The sequence below is a fragment of the Colossoma macropomum genome, unplaced genomic scaffold, assembly GCF_904425465.1.
Source record: "Colossoma macropomum unplaced genomic scaffold, Colossoma_macropomum, whole genome shotgun sequence".
Classification (NCBI taxonomy): Eukaryota; Metazoa; Chordata; class Actinopteri; order Characiformes; family Serrasalmidae; genus Colossoma; species Colossoma macropomum.
In genome coordinates, this window is record NW_023494793.1 from 18451668 (window position 1) to 18470903 (window position 19236).

Here is a 19236-nt window from a genome sequence, read left to right on the forward strand (position 1 = left end):
ACAGGTGTAATCTGTGTTGTTGTGGATCAAAACAATGTGGTTTTAATGTTTGACCGAACAGATGCACTATAGTCACTTTTAGTCAGTTGAAATGCGGACTAGAGCAGAAAGACGGTCCGTAGGAGGAAGAGAAACAGACCGCAGTCCGCCGTTAAGGCGCTCGAAGCATTTCTTACATGAACCGGCAGGGGGCGCTGCTGCTGAACCTATTGAGAAAGCCGAAGACGGTGAAAAGTACCAGTGTAGAGTTTGGGGATTTTACTTGGACAAGAAAAAAAAACTTTTGTGAAGCCTCGCCCTCCCTCATTCATTTTTATACAGTTTTACTTTATTGTATTTTTTTATTTACTAAGTATTACTTTTATGCCATTTTTGCACAGTGTATTACTTTATTTGTGATTTTTATTGTGATTATTATTATTAGTGGTAAAATCATTATAGTAGTAGTAGTACTTTTTATTACTACTTTTATTACTAGTGGTACTTATTATTATTATAGTAGTAACAGTAGTAGTTGTGGTAGTTGTAGTATTATTATTATTATTATTATTATTATTATTATTATTATTAATATATAGCTCTGCATTCATAAGAAAAACAATAACAAAGATACATTTCTATAATTAAATTAATAAATTATTGCCAGTTGTGGCAAATGTGATTATTGTTGTTAGTTGTAGTAGTAGTACTGTGTATGTGTGTGGGTGTGAGAGAGAGAGAGAGAGATAGTGAGCACAGACACACACACACACAAAGACAGTGAAAGAAAGAGAGAGAGAGCACATGCGCGCATGCACACACACACATACACAGAGAGAGACAGAGAAAGACAGAGAAACAGTGAGAGCAAAAAAGAGCATGAGAGAGAGAAACTGAGAGAGAGAGAGAGAAAGAGAATGAGAGGGAGAGAGAGAGAGAGAGGAAGAGAGAGAGAAAGCGAGAGAATGTGAGAGAGAGAAAGAAAGAATGAGAGACAGAGAAACAGAGGGAGAGAGAGAGAGAAAGAGTGAGAGAGAGAGAGAGAATGAGAGAGAGAGAGAGAGAGAGGGGAGAGAGAGAGAGAGAGAGAGAGAGAGAGAGAGAGAGATGGGTGCTGTGTTCACTTCACTTCATTGGTCAAACAGGATAAACCGGTAGGAGAAATCCTCACTCAGACGCCTTCCTCCTCCACGCGTAAACATACACACACTGTGACAAGTATCATTTCTTGGCTGCTGAATGAGGATTTCTGTGGGCAGAATGAGGTAAGACACCGAGAAACTGAGTGTCAACTCAGTTCTGATATTTCTCACTTCACTTTCACTGATTTCAGTCTGAGAAACTTCATGCTGGTGTGGTGGTGGTGAGGTGGAGCCCTTCAGCTGATTCATTTTCATGGTTCGTTTGGTGTTTCTAAACAAGATGAAGACCTGAACTGGACAGTGTGGAGGACTTTTTCCATAACTTCTCCACTGCTTGTGTCCATAAAAATGAGCTTTACCACAACTACCAATCTGCTGACTTGAAATAACTGGCGAATAAATGTGCTGTGTAGATGTGAAAGTCCAATTATTGTCACTTTGCCATTTTCCTAAACTTTTGAGGTAGAAAATGTAAGGGTTAACTTAGTGTGCTGACTACATGGGTGTGTGTTGGAAGCACTGGGAGTTGTATTTGGGCTTTAAAGGAACACCTTAATGTGCTGTGCAGCTAATAATGGATGAAAAGTTGTTGGGCCAGTTACCACCAGAGGTGTGTAGAAGAGCCTAAAGCCATGTTACTGCAATTAAATAATGACTCAAGCTTAAAACATCTTGAGCAGTAAATAAAACTCCAGTCCAAAAAGCTCCTTAAGTGTCTTATACAACTACAGTAAAACGTCTTGACACATCCAGCATATATTAGCATAGCACAGAGGCCCATTCCTCCAGAATCATCTGTTCTTTTCTCCTTCTCCATTTCTGGTAACATGGTGTCAAGATATTGAGTTAGCGTCTCAAAATGACTTTTTCCCCATAATATTGACTTAATATGTCATAATAATGACTGATTTTCTCAAGATGTTTACTTGCTATGTTGAAATACTTAGCATGTCATAATAATGACTTTTTAAATATGGAATAACTCATTATTTCAACATATCTCAAATCTCAGAAAATAAGCCATTATTTGAACATTTAAGGTCAATATTTAAAAAATATAATTCATTATTCTGAAATATTAAGTCAAATGTTGGAGAAAATAAGTCATCGTTTTAAAATAATAAGTCAATATTTTTTAAAAATATGTCAAACGTTTTGACATGCTGCTGCCATAAACAGAGAAAGAGGTGCTATGTTTCTCCTCTGCCTGGTAGGAATGGGCTTCCATAGGTATTGATTTGTTTGGTAGTTTCTTGGGTGCTATTTTTCTCTTTTTTTAACCATTTTGGTTTAAATAAAACCAATTTAATGAATATAAGTGAGAGGTGTGACCAACAGCAAAGCTGTCCAGGTGCTGAACCAACAAAGAATAACATTAAACCCAAAAACGGAATTAGGAACTAAATGTGAATGAACGAAATTTGAGTAAACACATCCTCACCAATACAATTGAGCACATATAATAGTTTTCTCATTTGTAAATGCTTGGAAATTTACAAATCCTCAATCTCAAACTTGGGTAAATGTAGGGGAATTCCACTGACTATGCAAAATTTCTGCATAAACAAAGTCATTCAGAGTGGTTTGATGTGAAGCGCTCCCTTCTAGAGAAACTTAGTCAGAATTGTTCACAGTGGTGGTGATAGGAACCAGACATCTTATGACAAGTGTTTAATGCTTCTACAAGCTTCCTCACAGAAAGCTCTTACATGAAATGGTTATGAATATGAATCAGACATTGTTTTATGATAGCTTACATCTAAAACCTCAGAAGACACGTGTAGGATTACTGGTGGTGTTGGATAGTAAATAAAATGGCTATATTTGTTTTGTAGATATCACATCCGTGGATCCTGTCACCACCACTGTGAAGAAATCTGAGTTGGTAAGTTTCTCTACAATGAACCATCTACAATTTCACATCAAACCACTTAGAATGACACTGTTTACATCTCAACAATTGAGTTCTGCAGAAATTGTGACAAACCGCTGGAATTCCCCTTTAAATACTATGTGGGTCATTCTCCATTTGGAGTGAGAAACCATGTCATAAAGGTTGCAGGGCTTAAAAAGATGCTCAAAAGATTAGACGCAGCTCCAAAAGTCGGTTTGTACATTTACACAGTTGGTCTAAGATTAAAACATACTTTCCCATTATGATTTCTCTGTTTCATAGCCGACCTGCATGTGTAAAACAGCTCGTCACAAAACCAATTTTCAACATTTGAGAAACCATTTTTGATATAAAACAAAATTTTCAAGAGTTTTTAATTTTAAATTACAGTATTTATTTTTAAATTAAATTATATATTTTAATTTAAATAAAACAGATTCATGTTTGACATGATAAAATCTCAGTAACGCACTGCCTCGAGTGACTTATTACTCTTATAAAACGGCAGCCAACCTAAAATATATTAAAATACAGAATGTTTTAGATAATTATTTAAGTTATTATAAACAATAATCGACATAAGTATTCCGGCAAGAAATGTAGTTCCTTTAGCGTGCGCTATCGTTGCTAAGCAACCATTGACCGCTGAATGAAGAGAAGAACGTTCACTGTACACTGCAAACGTTTCATGTTTTTCATATAACAGTGAACATATGATAACACAGCACTGTTTAATAAAAAATCTTTCGGTTTATAAGTACTTTTTGGTCACCAAATTACCACCGCGAGTCTTCCGCTAGTCTGACGCTCACTTTTCTCACGCTGGGGCTGAATCTCAAACGGCTCCCTGCTCCCTAGAAAGTGCACAACAGGAATTTAAATAATTCCTGCATCCCAACAATGAAAAATATCGCTACAAAATGGTAATTTGGGATTTATCCACATTCATACTCGACAGGTAGTGCACTATTTGACAGCAGAAGCTAGAATTTCTAAACTTAATGTTACACAGCACACTATTTAGCTAGGGAGTATGGAGCCGTTTGGGATTCAGCCTAGGTTTGATGCTACTTCTGACTGAAACACAGACATTTAAAGCATGTAAGCCATTCAGGTGGCATTCTTTGTCGTTTAGCCTGTTGGATAGCTGACCAGCCTAGTTCTAGTAAAGAAAATTTTCAGCCCGAGTTTAAACCAACACGGGTTCTTACTTAATCTTACTTAATCCATTAACAGCAGAAGGTTTTTCGCGCTGTGGCGCAGTAATACAGAGTTCAGTTGCTGTGAGGCGGTCATAGCCTGGTATATCGTGGATTTTACAACAGCTTCGAACGCGGCTCAGCCAATCAGATTTCAGGACCGGAACTATCTGTTTTATAATACATTTTAACAGTATTTTCAGCTCTATTAGACTGCTTCTTTGGGTCAAGGCTCATCAGAGAGGACGCATCTCAAGACATGAGAAGGCTTTGGTCCACACTTGTAAAATAACACCATACATCATTTTTATTACTGATTTTAAATAGTTGCAGAAGATCACCTGACCGCCAATGAGTCAGCCAGTTTACAAAGCCTCAGTTTTAACCAAAATGCATATACCATATTCATATAAAACCAGTGACTGTAAAACATGTTTGGAATTAAGCTCTCCTTTTTGCATATATCATAATAGGAGATGTTATTGGACATATTAAGATTTTTTTGTTTTGAGATGAAAGATATTGATTTTTTTTTAAAAATGTATCCACCTGAATTCCTGCTCCAAATGGAAAATGACCCATGTATTTAGAAATGTGATAATTTTGCCTGACCCCAATTAGCTTTCATTCACTACACACCACAGTGATATTTCTGGGTCAGCTGTATTCTTGCTAGAGATGGATTTTTTCAGAGTCCATGAACACTCCCCCACCCCCACCCCAGAGCTCCAATTGACATGGACATGGTTGGTAACTGAAGGTGTCAAACTTGGTATTTCTATCACAGTGATCACGATGTCAAGAGGATAGGAATTCAAGAGGAATCCAAGCTTTTGGGCTGCATCCAGGGCTTCTAAGAAGTGATAGTGTAACACCAAGAGTGAAAACAGCCAGAGCCAAGTAGAAGATACTCTACAATGAGGTAAGACACTCTGTATGTGATGATAACCTCATTAAAAGGTAGTTCCTTGCAGATGTTTCAGAGAAGCACTGTGCAAGCTTCTAAACTTCAACCTATTTCCAAGCATTCCCACTCTCTTTCAGCTCCATCTAAGTTTCTGCCCTTCTTTTCTGCCTCTTATGACATCTAGTGTGGGCAGCTGGGCCATCTGTCCAGTGTTCAGTCAAAGCTTTCAGAGAGTACTGCACACTTGAAATAGCAAAGTAGAATAACACCCACTACAGTATAAATAGAGCCAGTCAATTTAGAAAGATGTATTGATTGATGAATGCATGCTTAGAATCAACTAATACTTGTGTGTGATTTGTAGGATAAGGACATATTCAAAAGCGCACATTCTGCAGAAGTTCCATGCGCACTGTCAGTCTCTCGCAGCCAACAACAATGCAGGATATCGAAGGGAATTTGAGGTGAATGTCTATTTCTGCCTGAACAAACCACAACCAAGTACACGTTATATCTTCAGTGTGACTTTACACACAGTACACAATACATACCTCAAGTAAAGATGCTCAAACCTATGTCTCAGAGGGCTGCACACCTGTTTCTTTATTCTTAGCTGAATCGGGTCTGTGGGATTGGTAAACAGGTAAACAAGAAGCGGTGTAGTGATGCAGCTCACCATTGAGATCTAAGTGAATTAAAAAAAAAATTTAGCCAATCAGCCGAGACACGCTTGGTGTCCAGTGTTCGCTTTAGTAGGTTTGTCATGGAGCTACAAGGCTAATCTAATGAAAGATAATACCTGCACTTTAGCATCAGGCAATCTGCAGACCTAAATCATCATATATGTGCCTCAAGATTTTTCAAAATTTCCGCATGATCCAGTCATTATGACATAAACAAGGTCTTTCCGAGTTGTTTGATGTAAATGAATCATATAGAAATCAGATATTTTGAGATTTACCCATATTTTGTGATTGCCAACATTACATATAAAAAACTCAAGACAAATATAGGCTCAATAGTCATTTTGTACAGCAAAAAGTTGTCATATTGCAGATACATCATAGCCCCTGGTTCCTATCACCACTACTATAAAGAAATCTGAGTCAGTATGTTTCTGTACAATGAACCATTTCAAATCAAACCACTCTGAATGACTTTGTTTACATCTCAAGGATGTAAGTTATGCAAAAATTTTGAAAATTGGTGGAATTTCTTTATAGGCAATATCAAATCGACTTGCTTGTCTGATTCCTGACTACAATTAAAAGTCAAGTCAATGTAAACTTATGAGGCAGCTTACTTCACAGCTGTTTTTGGGTTAAATTTACTTCAGGGCACTGGTGAACTCTGGTGGAATAAATCAGAAAACCTGTGAACAAACTTTTGAACAGTAGTATAAGTTGCCCTGACAAAAGTATAGACAAATGACTTCTACTGCAGTTTTAGCCATGCAACATGCTTTTGCCCAATTTGCCCACAAGCCTCTGATATATCTTGGCTGATGGACTCTATTTGACATAAGTGGAGAACTCTGTAAATGTCATTTTAAAGCAGAACTGTTCAAGATTTTTTTGTTAAAATTGAAAGAAGTAGCTTTACTGATTAAGGAGAAAGAAAAACAAGCATGCAGGCTTCGGGACAGATTTGGTGGGAGTTTTTCAGCCCACATCATACGTCTTTACATATTAACATTACATGCACAGGCTCAAAAAGAAGGTCTGGCTTGATGTTTAGGTCTCAAATGTAAAATCAGCATTATACAGATGAAGAATGCAACCTTAGATTCAAGCACAACTAACGTTACAAAATGTTCTTTCGCATGTTGCATGTAATTACACCCTTCCACCACAGAGGTCTCCATATCCACAAATCTTACATGGTGCAGCTTTAAGCACTAAAGTTTTGATTTCATAACAGTTCGTACTATAGTACTATTGTTTTCATTCCATAAAATATATGTGTTTTTGTAGGAGCTGAATGACACTGGGCAAGGCCTCACATGCAGGGCTGGAGAGCTGGAACCCAATAAAGAAAAAAACAGATACCCCTTCATCTTGCCCTGTAAGTGCTTACTTACCTCAAATCCATACATCCTTGGCTGTATTCAAACAGCCTCACTAATGTAATGAAATACACAGGGCACAAGCTAATGGCTACTGGACTATATATTTAATAGAGGATCAGACTTTATCTGCCTTGCATCCTTTGTTTTACCCACCTCATTAGCTCCTTGTACTAAACTGTTTTTTCCATGGAACTAATGACATATTGTGAGGTATAAATCCTTCCATCCATCCATCATCTAAACCGCTTATCCTTCTGGTTTGAGGTATAAATATGAGGTTTAAATATACTTATAGTAACAAAGTATTTTACGGACCTGAAGCTATGGGCCCAGGCTCTGGAAAAAGCCTTTCCTACCAGGAATGGATTGATCTTTTTATAATCAAACAATGCAGGCTGTCATTTTTAGCGAGCCAGCAAACATCCAATTGTCAAGCAAACTGCACATATTTGACTTATTCTTATCCAACCCTGGTCTTGGAGTAGGCCATGTCCTTCACATTTTAGTATTTTGGGGATATCACACTGGCAATGACCAACTTTACTATCAGCAACAATGAACTAGACCACCTGATTCTTTGTTCCAACCCTGTGATGTTCCTGTGTCTGGTTGTCTTTCAGATGATCACTGCAGGGTTAAGCTGTCTCTGCTGGATTCTCAGCCGCACTCAGATTACATCAACGCTAACTATGTGCCTGTGAGTACACCAGTAAAGTTTTATAGTTTTAAAGTTAATTAGTCAGTCAGTCAGTTCTCCCGCCAGTGAGTAATAGTGTGATCAGTTCCTGAGTTAAAAATATAGACCAGGCTGTCAGGGAGTTCGTGAGTCAGTAATAATAATTATAGTAGTCAGTGACTGTGTTTCTTATTTCAGTCCTCCAAGCTTCTCATATATTATTTTTATCCCAAAAAATTCAAAGATTTGCTAAGAAAGGAGGTAATTACCAACAGTCTGACACTCTACTTTGCATGAGTGGGGTGGCCAGTTTATCTGCTAAGAACTTGTATGCAAATGAAGATCAGGCACAACTTAACATGTAAGCAGAACAATGTAACCATGACTTTGGCTCACATGCTCTTTATATGTAAACGTATTTCTGCAAGGCAGGAGGAAACAAACAGATTTTTAATGTGACTGTTGTAGGATCAAGCTGTGACTCCTTAGTTTGAGATAATGACTGAAGTCATTAAGACACAACAATGACAAAGTAAAAAAAAATAGCTAAAACTTGAGAAAGTGTGTGGTTATGTCAAGATAATACATAATTATTTTGAGAAAACGATATTATTTTGACATAATATGGCAGAAAATCGAGGAAGTATGTGATTATTTTGACTTTCTGCTTTGAAACACGCATTAATTTTCAGCCTGAGGGATGACCTGAACTTCAGTTCTGTGCTGAGCACGTTTGAAAAATGCGAAATCGTAAAATCCCTGTTTAATTTTACTGAGTGCTTCCAGGTGGCTTGAGAACGGTATACATTTTAGAAAAACCTATGTGAAATGCATCAAAGATTGGCTGTAACATTTCTGTCAAAGCTCATTAACAGCATTAGACAAAAGGGAGACATGAGATACTTCTGGCTCATATAACATTATAACAGTTATTTACAGCATCAAAACTGAAAAGGCCCGTGTTATCTTGGCTCAGTGTGGTTCTTTATTGAGATCTGTGATAAAATGTAAGAGGAGATGAGTGAGATTACTGAGGTCTTTTGTTCTGGAGAAATATCTGAGTAGGAGGAGATTTAAGCATTTGTCTATTTATCTAATCTCACTATCGTCTAGGACAGCGGTGGACAACCCAAATGTTAGGAAGAGCCGTTTTGTCCTTTCAACAAAAATCAAACCACTTTGGAAGCCACAACATTGTATGTCCATTTTACCATCTTGGCTGTAAATATGTCTCAGTAGTTCTAGTACAGGCTAAAAATATAATATAAATGAAAATGCAGACTCACTCTGCTCTACAAGGCTGAAGTCAACTTCTCATCCTCCAGCGTCGTTTGAATTTTCCCATTACACCTTAAATGGTGCCTGAGGTGCCAGAACTGCTGCACTATTTAAGATGGATTGGGAAAATTCAAACAAGAAGCTGGCGAATGAGAAACTGGCTTCAGCCTCATGACTTTTTAGTGTTTGACAGTTTCTCATTGCAGATTAAATGTATCAGGAAACCAGCTGGACTGATTATAAATGCAAATCCATTTTTCTCCAAATTATCAACGTTCATCTTAAATCTTTCCCTTTGCCTTTTCGTTAGCTGACTAGCTAGGCGAGACTGTTGTCTGTGTTGCTATGGTGACCAGCAGTCTGTGCTGATCTTCAGGGTTAAAGGGTAAATTAGCAGTTATACATTAACTCCAGCGTTTAAGACCATTTATTGTTAAAACTGTGTTAGAATGATCAGCAGAGCTTTATTTTACTACAAAATGGATTATTTTATTTTTACCTAAAAATTCTGCTGTGGAGCCACGACAGGGCAGTAAAAGAGCCGCACATGTTGCCAACCCCTGGCCTAGGGGAAACTACAGCGATACTTCCTTTCCTAAGTATAATGCTGGGTACTTGGCTCAGGTGTGTTAGGAGCTAGAATAGAAAGAAAATATGGACTGTCTAGGCCTTGAGGACTAGATTTAGAACTTCAAGGCCAAACTGTAGACCACAGCATGCTCTGATTCACCTGACAAAAGGCTACACAGTTTATATGGATTTACAAAATACAGCATTTTAATAGACTGAACTTCAGAACTTTAAGGGTGGAAAAATATCCCTGCAGATTTTGTTTAGATAGTTGAATGCAAGCCCCCCTTAAAGAATGAAAGCTATAATAAAGGCAAAGTGTGGACACACTAAACACTGAAAGTTTGATATAATATGCAGCTGCTGAAGCTTGTGGAAACTGGTCATTCATGAATAAATGAAGAGTGGTCTCTGACAGTGCTGTTAATTAATATTTCAGAATTCCATTTTAATGACTGTATCTGTGTGTCTGTGTGTGTAGGGTGGCTGTTCAGAACGTGACTTCATCTGTACCCAGGCCCCTTTGCAGTCAACCATAGCAGATTTCTGGCGGATGGTCTGGGAGCAAAATGTGCAGGTCATCGTCATGGTGACAGCACTGAAAGAAAGTGGCAAGGTGTGGTATGTTAACTCGGCAGTCAAGACCACGATCCCATCACAAGTGACTTGTAACTGTGTGAATGTAACTGTGTGAAACTACAATATACATTATATATTTCATTTGCAGATGAGAGTGAAGTGAAGCTCCTCCCTGAAAGGAGATGCATGTATTGAAACACATGTGTTTGTATTTGTGTGTATGTCCAGATGTTGTGTAGCCAGTACTGGCCTCCTGAAAGAGGCACAGGCTGTTATGGCGCAGTTCAAGTAACCACCATTTCCTGTCACCGTGGCCCGGACTGCTACATCACCACCATCCACCTACGTCAGGTAAGTTACAGATAATGACCTGCAGAGCAGATAAAAGCAGTATACCATTTTCATAGATCAACAAGTTTTGCATAATTGTCTGTGTTTTAGCATGGCTGTCCCACAGAGCGGCGCATAACACATTATCATTACCCTGGCTGGCCGGATCGAGGAGTTCCAAGAGACCCCACCTCTCTCTGTGCCTTCGCTGAGCACATCAGGAAACACCTAGAAAACACACCAAACATAGGGCACACAGTGGTGCACTGCAGGTCTGTATATACAATTTTTATTTTGTCCAAAACTAAAAGGCAGGTTTATTTTAAACCCTTATGTAATTTTTGCTTAAAGGGGCAGTCCAGCCTAAATTCAAAATTTTACCATTGCTTCAAAGTCTATGTTGTAAACATGCCTATTCCTACAGTGGTGCCACAGTAGTCTCTAGAATGAGATTTTCTGATTTAAAGTGTATGTATGAGGAACTTTTAAAAGCCAGATAGCGAATGTTACTTCTAGGAAGCTGAATATCACATCTGTGTTTATTAGCCTCTATAAAAGTCGTTAGGCTAGCACAGTAGATTTCTTTGACAACGGTATGGTAGAGTCCCATTTAGTTGAATGATATATTTATGTACTGCATGCTAGATAACATGGTGAAAGAACATTGAAGGACAAAATTACAAAATCATGAATTCTGTCAAACCGATGAGGTTAAGGGATGCAATGCTGCGCTGCAGAACGCTGTATAACATGACAAATAACTTATGAAATGCAAGTTTCTGACTGGAAAGACTCTTTAAAGACCCTGTCATGTTTGAGTAAGTTTCCCAGCACATGGGAAAAAGGCTGATCTCCTCCCATAAACACTCATACAACAAACCAGCAAGGTGTACTAATGTGTTTCATGGAAAGATGTCCTGTAAACATGGCGCCCGCATTTGGGATAGACTAGTACAGGGGTGCCCAATTCTGGTCCTGGAGATCTACCACCCTGCAGAGTTTAACTCCAGCCCTAATCAAACACACCTGATCCAGGTAATGAAGGCTTTCAGGTGCATCTGAGTATTAGAGGCAGGTGTGTTGGATGTGAACTCTCCAAGATGGTAGATCTCCAGGACCAGGACTGGGCACGCCTGGACTATGACGTGCAGGTGATGCATGTATCATATCTGGTGCATGTTATTGAACTTCAGATTTGCTTATTTTACTATTTAAAGCACATTTATATGTACATTATAAACATAATGTAGCTCAATGACAAGGTCCTAATGCAGCATAATGCAGCTCACCAACCCCTAGTGGTCCTAGCCTTTATGGCAAGGAATTATGGGTAAGACACAGCTGCCGAGTCCACACTGATGCAGACCTCAGCAAAGGGTGCACGACTGGACTGTACAGAGCTTATGTAGGCAATCATTTGAACTCCAAACTGAGAAAATGAACACCCTACAATCTTTGCAGGCACATGCGAATGAAAACCACAGGTGCCCTAATTGGTCCTCATTTCAGTGTGTAAAGATGCTACAGTCAGATTGGTCTTACTCTTTCTCCTCTGTGTGTGTGTGTGCAGTGCAGGAGTGGGCCGCTCTGGAACATTTGTGGCATTGCTCTGGTTGATGCAGCTCTGTAGGCGGGGCATTTTTCCTGAAGTACGCCTGGCTGTCCAGGACCTGCGCAAACATCGAGTGATGATGGTGCAAAACCTGGTGAGACAGCTTAACCTCTGACATGCATGCACACTCATTTACAGTTCTAACTTGCAATGTATAGCACGTTATATCTCATATTGTATTCTTTGATATCATTTTCATATTACATTAATTGTTTACCAAAAAATAAAACGTACAATTGCACAGTTAACACATGAATAGGATCTCAAGTTTGCTGCTTTACATTTGCACAGGTGCTACAGGGCTAATGTAGCGAACAAGTAAAGTCAGCCAGTATGTATTGTCCTACGTCGGATGTATGACTTTGTATATATAAAATCATGTAAACACATGAAAAGTGTTTTATTTTTTGCCGTGATGTTGACTGCGGGCAGTACATTCCCATATTAACGACACGTTACATTCACTTAAAGGATATTTCCACCAATTATTCAAAATCGTATAATTTAGGATGGTTTAAGGTAAAATGGTTCATTACAGAGAAGCTCACTGTCCCAGATTTCTTTCCTGTGGTGGTGACAGAAAATGTCTACAACACAAATAGATTTTATATACTGTCCAAAACCAACAGTGAACCTTCACGTATCTGTTTTTATACGTAATACCTTTGAATGCACACCTTCACCATAATTAAAAAAACAAACAAACAAACAAAAATGCTTATCTTAAACTTGTAAAACAATGTATCAGACATCAGGAGCACGTTCATAACCATTTCATGTACTAACTTTCTGTGAGGGAGCCTTTAGAGGCATTAAACACTTAAGATGGTCTGGTTCCAATCACCACCACTATGAACTATTCTGACTCGGTAAGCGCCTCTAGAATGGAGAATTTCAAATCAAACCTCTCTCAATGATGAAGAAATGTTGAAAAGTCAGTGTAATTCCCCTTTAATCTTAGTGGACTGGTAGGACAAAAGAAAATACAATTAAATTAAATGTTTTCCTACTTGTGAGCAGCTGAAATGTATTGCACAATATTTTTGTATAATAAATAAAAAAACTTTACCATTTCTGTAATTTGTACTGATATTACTAATCTCATGCAAATCACAGAGGTAAAACTACATATCTCCACCATGCCATGTTAAACTAATCATGTCCAAATAGTACTTTTGGTTTATATTACATTAACCTCAAAGCTCCACTGCAAAACTAAAGAAGCAAACTTTTACAGTGAACCATTACATTTTTATATTATTGTAAATGCCATGTCTTCTTGAATAATTTATTTCAAGTATATATAATATGTTTGGGGAAAAAATAGTGTGTGTGTTCTCTTTAAGGAACAATACATACTTGTGCATCAGTGTCTTCTTCACTGGCTGGGTGAGGACATGCTTAGACCAAGGTGAGAATCAAACACACAGCCAAGGCAACAAAAGAACACTTTTTTTTACATGTGTCACTTTAACATACAAGTCATATCAATGCTGTTTTCATGCCTACAGTACCCAGAGTGCTCCTGTACCACTCCGAACAACACCGTCCCAAAAGACCAGGCAATCCAGAAGAGAACGGAGGAGCCGAAGCAGACCACCTGACCACACACAGCGGGCTGAGTCCATGCACTCCTCTGAGCAAGTCTCACACACACAGCCAACTCAGCAGAGGGCATGGCGGGCCATACAGACCACACTGCAGACGATCCACCCTGGTAAACTCCTGCGGAGGATACTGCCCACAACACAAAACTCACCACAGGACACACAGCTGTAGCCCAGTGACACACAGTGAGGACTGATCCAGGATCAGCATCTTCATCCTTCAACGTATTTAGCTAGTTAAACTTTACACATGCACCAATATTAAATAATAATACAGTGAAATTCAATACATGTGATACTGTCGTCAATAACATGCTGAAATACTGTCACTGCATTTAAGTCAGATTGCAGTTTCATCAGAGATTTTTTTAGATATGCAGAGTAGCTCTGGTTTCACATGGTCCTACTACACCAGGGGTCACCAATCTTATTCATAAAGCCCGGTGTATCTTTATTCCACTTGTTTAATCAGTTAGTCTCATTCTTCAGACAACTGATAAGTTATCTAAGGTGTGCTCCTGTTTGGCTAGAATGAAAAAAACCTGCGGCCACACGCTGTCATTTGATGTTTGTAGAGCTGTTTTAATGTTGTTAGTTTGATCACCCTCACAGCTCCAAGTAAAAGCTGCAATGCTCCTTTCATGCTTCATTTGGTAACTAGGGTAGGGTCTACCACCTGACCTGAAAAGAAAAAAAAACCAAGGGGAAACCAAATACGTGATGTGATACCCTTTAAGACTATATTCAAGCACAAGGACAAATCTAACTCCAAAAAAGTTGGGGCAGTATATGAAAGGTAAATAAAACCAGAAAGCAAAACCCAACTTGACCTGTATTTAAACATAAAGACAAAAAATCTATGATTTTATCAATTTCATTACTTCTAAACATACACTCTTTCTGAAATTGATGCCAACAACATGTTCCAAAACATTTGGACAGGGGCAATTTAACACTAGGGACATAGGTGATGTAATCATGCTTGGGTATAAAAAGAACCTCTAGGAAAGCCTTAGCGCTTAATGAGCAAGGATGGGTCGATGTTCTCCACTTTGCCAAAAAATGCATCAGCAAATAGTCCAATCTGTTTAAGAACCACTTTCCTCAACAAGCATTTGCAAGGACTTTAGGTATTTCACTCTCTACAGTGCATTGTATCATTAAATCTCGGTGCATAAACAGCAAGGTCTGCGTTTGAAGACCCCGAGAGACTCTGCTCTTCGGACAGCCAGTGGGAGTTCATTCCACCACCTGGGTGCCAGGACTTTTCAAACAAATACAATGCAAACTGCGACAACAGAGGCCCCGAACAGTTACGCAACTGAAGACGTGTATAACTGAGGAACGGCAAAAAAATCTAATTTCAAAACTGGATCAATTGGTGTGTTTAGTCTCCAAACATATATTAAGCACTGTTATAAGGACAGGCGATATAACACACTGGTGAACGTACTCCTGTCCCAACTTTTTTGGAATGTGTTGCAGGTATCAAATTTACAATGAGCATACATTTACCAAAAAACAATATTTCGTGGGTTATTACATGAAATATCATGTTTTTGTGTTGTTTTCAATTTAACACAGGTCAAACTGAATTTACCAGTCACTGTTTTCTGTTTTATGTATTATTTTATGCATGTAGTATTTTTCTTAATACAATATTGTGATAATATTGTTAACTTTGATAATAGGTTAGGTAATTATTGTGATCATTTTTTATATCGGCACATTCCTACTGAACTTCTCTGAGACTTGTCTCCCATGCCATACTGAGTGTTAAACAAATATATCAGCTGTTATGCACTAATCAGGATAAACAAAACAAATAATAGCGTATTCATTTTTAGAACCCTGTTGTGGCCAGTTTAAGGAGAATTCCTTCACTTCACTTTACTTTCAAACCTGTAAATCAGTGGTTCCCAACCCGGTTCTCAGGTCCACGTTCCTTCTTCTTCTCTACGCATTGAGAGTTGGGTTGGAACAAGAATGTAGACCATGTTGGGCACCACTGATCTATATAATGCTGGTCTAACCTAAGAGTAGTTCTAAATGAACGGCTCTTTTAAACATGAAGGTGCTAAATAAAACCTTCACTTAAATAACTTCACTTTGTATTGTTTGAACTTTGTACCTTTGTGAACGACAGAACATGTAAAGCTGGTTGTATTTCAGATACAAGGAGATGTTTACTTAATTAAAACTACTGGATGGAGGGATGAACTATCAGAGCAATGTTTTCATTTTGAAATTGATGGGATCTGGGGCTAATGACAGATTTGACTAACTGCAGCGAAATCTAAGCGCCCCTGGTTAAATGACATGTTCTGTTGATAGTTTTGCTGAAATTAACATTTTCTCTATAGAGAACATGAGTTTTGCACATTTTAATACACATTTACTGTCTATTCGCTGAATTTAACATAGTGGAAAATCAAATAATGTAAAATGTGGCCTGTGCAAAACTTAGTTTAGCTTTTATTTTTTATTTAAATATTTTTAAAATAAGTTTTTAAAAATTTTGCATTAAATGTTACAGAAAAAGTTCTCTGTAGAGGATGTGTAACTTACTTTCATTTAGAAAATCAACAAAACATGTAAATTGGCCAGGTGTGTTCAAACATTTGTGTACAACTAGGGCTGAGACATTGTTTTTAAGTTGAAATCGCAGGTTAAAAAAGTGGAATTTTCAAATCGCAAGAGCTGCAATTTTTTATTAATAGAATACATTATCAACAGCATTGATGGAACTGCCTGTAGATAGGTTAAACCAATCAAAAGCAACCAAACACCAATGTGACATCATAAGCATAACTAACTGGCAGTCTGGTGCACTATGGTCAGTGTTCAAGCCTGCTGCCAAAAAATGGATACGGATATTCAGACCTGGACCATTAATTCTGTTGTGCCCATTTTGTACTGCATGTTGCTTTATATCTACTTGATCATTCTGACTTAAGTCATCCTTTGATAGATTACTGACAAGAGTTTATTCTAGCCGTGCAAAACTCGCAGAATTAGAACTCGAGTATGTTACAATTCTCCTTTAATCTTCTCAGTCCTTTCCAGTGTTCCAGCGTAGATACCTTAGATACTTGTAGATAAGCGGAAGATTCTTTAGCTGTGGCAGGAAATCCTGATTCATCCTGAATAAATCTGGCTTGCCTACCTTTCCTGCCACAGCTAAAGAATCTTCCGCATGTTCTTTTAACTATTTTAGCTCAAGATGGTGCTTGATTTTAGCAGCTTTCGTTTTCCCCTTACAACATGACCAGCCTGTTGTGCCACGGCCAGATGGTGCAGGGCATGCAGCTACATAGCTCTTTCCTCATTACTTTGCAATGAAGCAGCATCTTCCTCATTCCATAATCTGTATTAATGTACACTATAGAAGAGCCATTCATTCATTTACTTGTATACCAACCCAGCAACAAAAGTGTAATACCATTTGTCTATCAACGTCCTTTTGATCAATTCTGTGGTGTTTAGCTGTTGACTATAAGCTGCAGGCTGAAGATAAGGCCCACAGAAGTTGTGCAGTATATGCAAATGGCACCCTCTGCTGGAAATTCCTGCTACATATTCATGAAGGAGAACGCATTCCAGGTGCACCCAATCTTGGCCTTAAGTGACACAAACTGTACTCATTAGGAAAGAACAGAAATTTAAACTACCAATCAAGAAGTGCAGAAATCTCATTCAGAGCTCCAGAAAAAGGTTGACTGAAATTCTTGTCTTCAAAGACTGTGCTACATAATAATTCATTAAGTGACCCAATATTTTATGGCATGTTCTTTTGTGCAAAGTGAGAGTAAGTAGTGGACACAGCTCAGGTTTCAAGCTATTCCTTTTTTATTCTACGAGAACACAAAGCATTTCTGTCCAACCTCTATAATTACTCTTGGTGATCTACAGCCCTGGACAGTTTAGTTCCCACCCTAATCCAACACACCCGATCCAGTTAATCAAGCCCTAATGCATCTGGATATTATAGCCAGCCATAATGGCACAAAGTGCACTTAGCAGACAACAGAACGAACAAAAAGAACACGAAACACATAAAGGCCATATATGGAGTAGATGCTATAGTGCTTGTATCAGATTTCCTTGGGAACCAGATTTGACTTGTATGTTTGGGCAAGCCTAAAATCAACCTGAAATCAAGAGTGACCCTTTTTTTTTCTTGTGAGCTTATGTCGCTGGTCATAACAAGGACAAATTTATCATACCAATGCCGGTTCTTACTATATGCATACTATGAAACTTTCATAGGGCTCCCATTGCATGCATGATGGTATATTTTATATCTATTTATTAGAAAGGCATATTATACATTCCTAAAGACGGCAGGGAACCACTATAGGCCTAAAAAATCTGAGATGGTAACACTGGGCTGTTATTCTTCTGTTCTTATCCATACAGGCGTAGTAGCTGCAACAGACTTGACAGGATGGCTTTGAAGCAGGTCCTTTGTCAGGGGGCCGCCAACCAATATTTGTTCCCCACTAAACCCACTACGGTTTCTACACACTTTTATAGCATCAAAAAAACAAAGAGAAAGTAAACTTCCTGCACAGCTCCTTGCAAAGTGCTAGCCCACATCACTTTGTATTGGCTGCATTTTGGGATGTGCTGTATGTTGTGGGAGGCTCAGCAGATGAAATTCCTAAATGGGAAGATCTTTGATGATTTGTTGTGAACGTGTCTCTCCTGATGATTTTCTTCTAAATGTGTGGCTCCTTTGGACAGATCCACCATGCATTTGTAGTAACATTTTTTCCAGCCTTTTTTGGGCTGCATGAAAACACTAGATTCCCCTGGCCCGGGCTGAAACTGAAGACCTATCTGAGATCGTCTATATCCCACCTGTAAAAATCTAACGGTATGATTTTTTCCAAAAGCAGGATGTTGAACAGCAGATTGTAGGAGGAATTAAGAGATATGTCGGTAAGTTTACCATTACTTCAGCTCCAGTTTTCCTGGGTCCCTCAACAGGCCAAGATCAGCACTACAATTTAATTCTTAAAATTCTTGTTTTCCCATAATCTTTGATCAATGTGGAGTGACTTTTGCCCCCCTTCTAAAATGTTTTCTCATTTTTGATATCACTGTGCACCAGCACGTAGGGAAAATAATATTAACCAATATCATGTTTCACCTCCCACTTCTTCCATACCCACCGTGCTTCTCTCAGAAATATATCAAGGAATGGAAGGAAAATGCATGGATTTCTGATTCATGTTGACTTTAAAGCTTGTGATTTGCTGCTCGGTATTCATAATATGGTCCAATGCAGAACTCTACTATGTTTGTACTTTTTGGGAAACTCTCAGATTGATTACAAATATCTGAATTTAGGCCTACTGATCTAAATAAGGTATTTCTTTTTTATTTCGGT

The 19236-nt window shown here is 38.4% G+C and overlaps 1 protein-coding gene across 2 annotated transcripts; it reads left to right on the top strand.

The window, feature by feature from the left end:
* Positions 1–1014: 1014 nt before the first annotated feature.
* On the top strand, positions 1015–15390 carry LOC118812904 (receptor-type tyrosine-protein phosphatase beta-like). 2 transcript variants are annotated; one of them, XM_036578012.1, is made up of 12 exons: positions 1015–1244; positions 2957–3006; positions 5002–5136; positions 5486–5585; positions 7095–7185; positions 7810–7886; positions 10195–10329; positions 10521–10643; positions 10734–10894; positions 12193–12328; positions 13581–13645; positions 13746–15390. In XM_036578012.1, the coding sequence occupies exons 3-12, from the start codon at positions 5132–5134 to the stop codon at positions 14011–14013; spliced, it is 1161 nt and encodes a 386-aa protein (XP_036433905.1). In that variant the 5' UTR covers positions 1015–1244; positions 2957–3006; positions 5002–5131; the 3' UTR covers positions 14014–15390. The 2 variants fall into 2 exon arrangements, with proteins under 2 accessions (XP_036433905.1, XP_036433906.1); XM_036578013.1 differs by lacking the exon at positions 2957–3006.
* The last annotated feature ends 3846 nt before the right edge of the window (positions 15391–19236 follow it).

What these genes read in the sequence shown, in the direction of transcription:
- LOC118812904 (XM_036578012.1), top strand. An exon ending in CACACAGTGGTGCACTGCAG is followed by an intron (nt 10,895 to 12,192) that starts GTCTGTATATAC and finishes GTGTGTGTGCAG; the next exon opens with TGCAGGAGTGGGCCGCTCTG. An exon ending in TGATGATGGTGCAAAACCTG is followed by an intron (nt 12,329 to 13,580) that starts GTGAGACAGCTT and finishes GTTCTCTTTAAG; the next exon opens with GAACAATACATACTTGTGCA.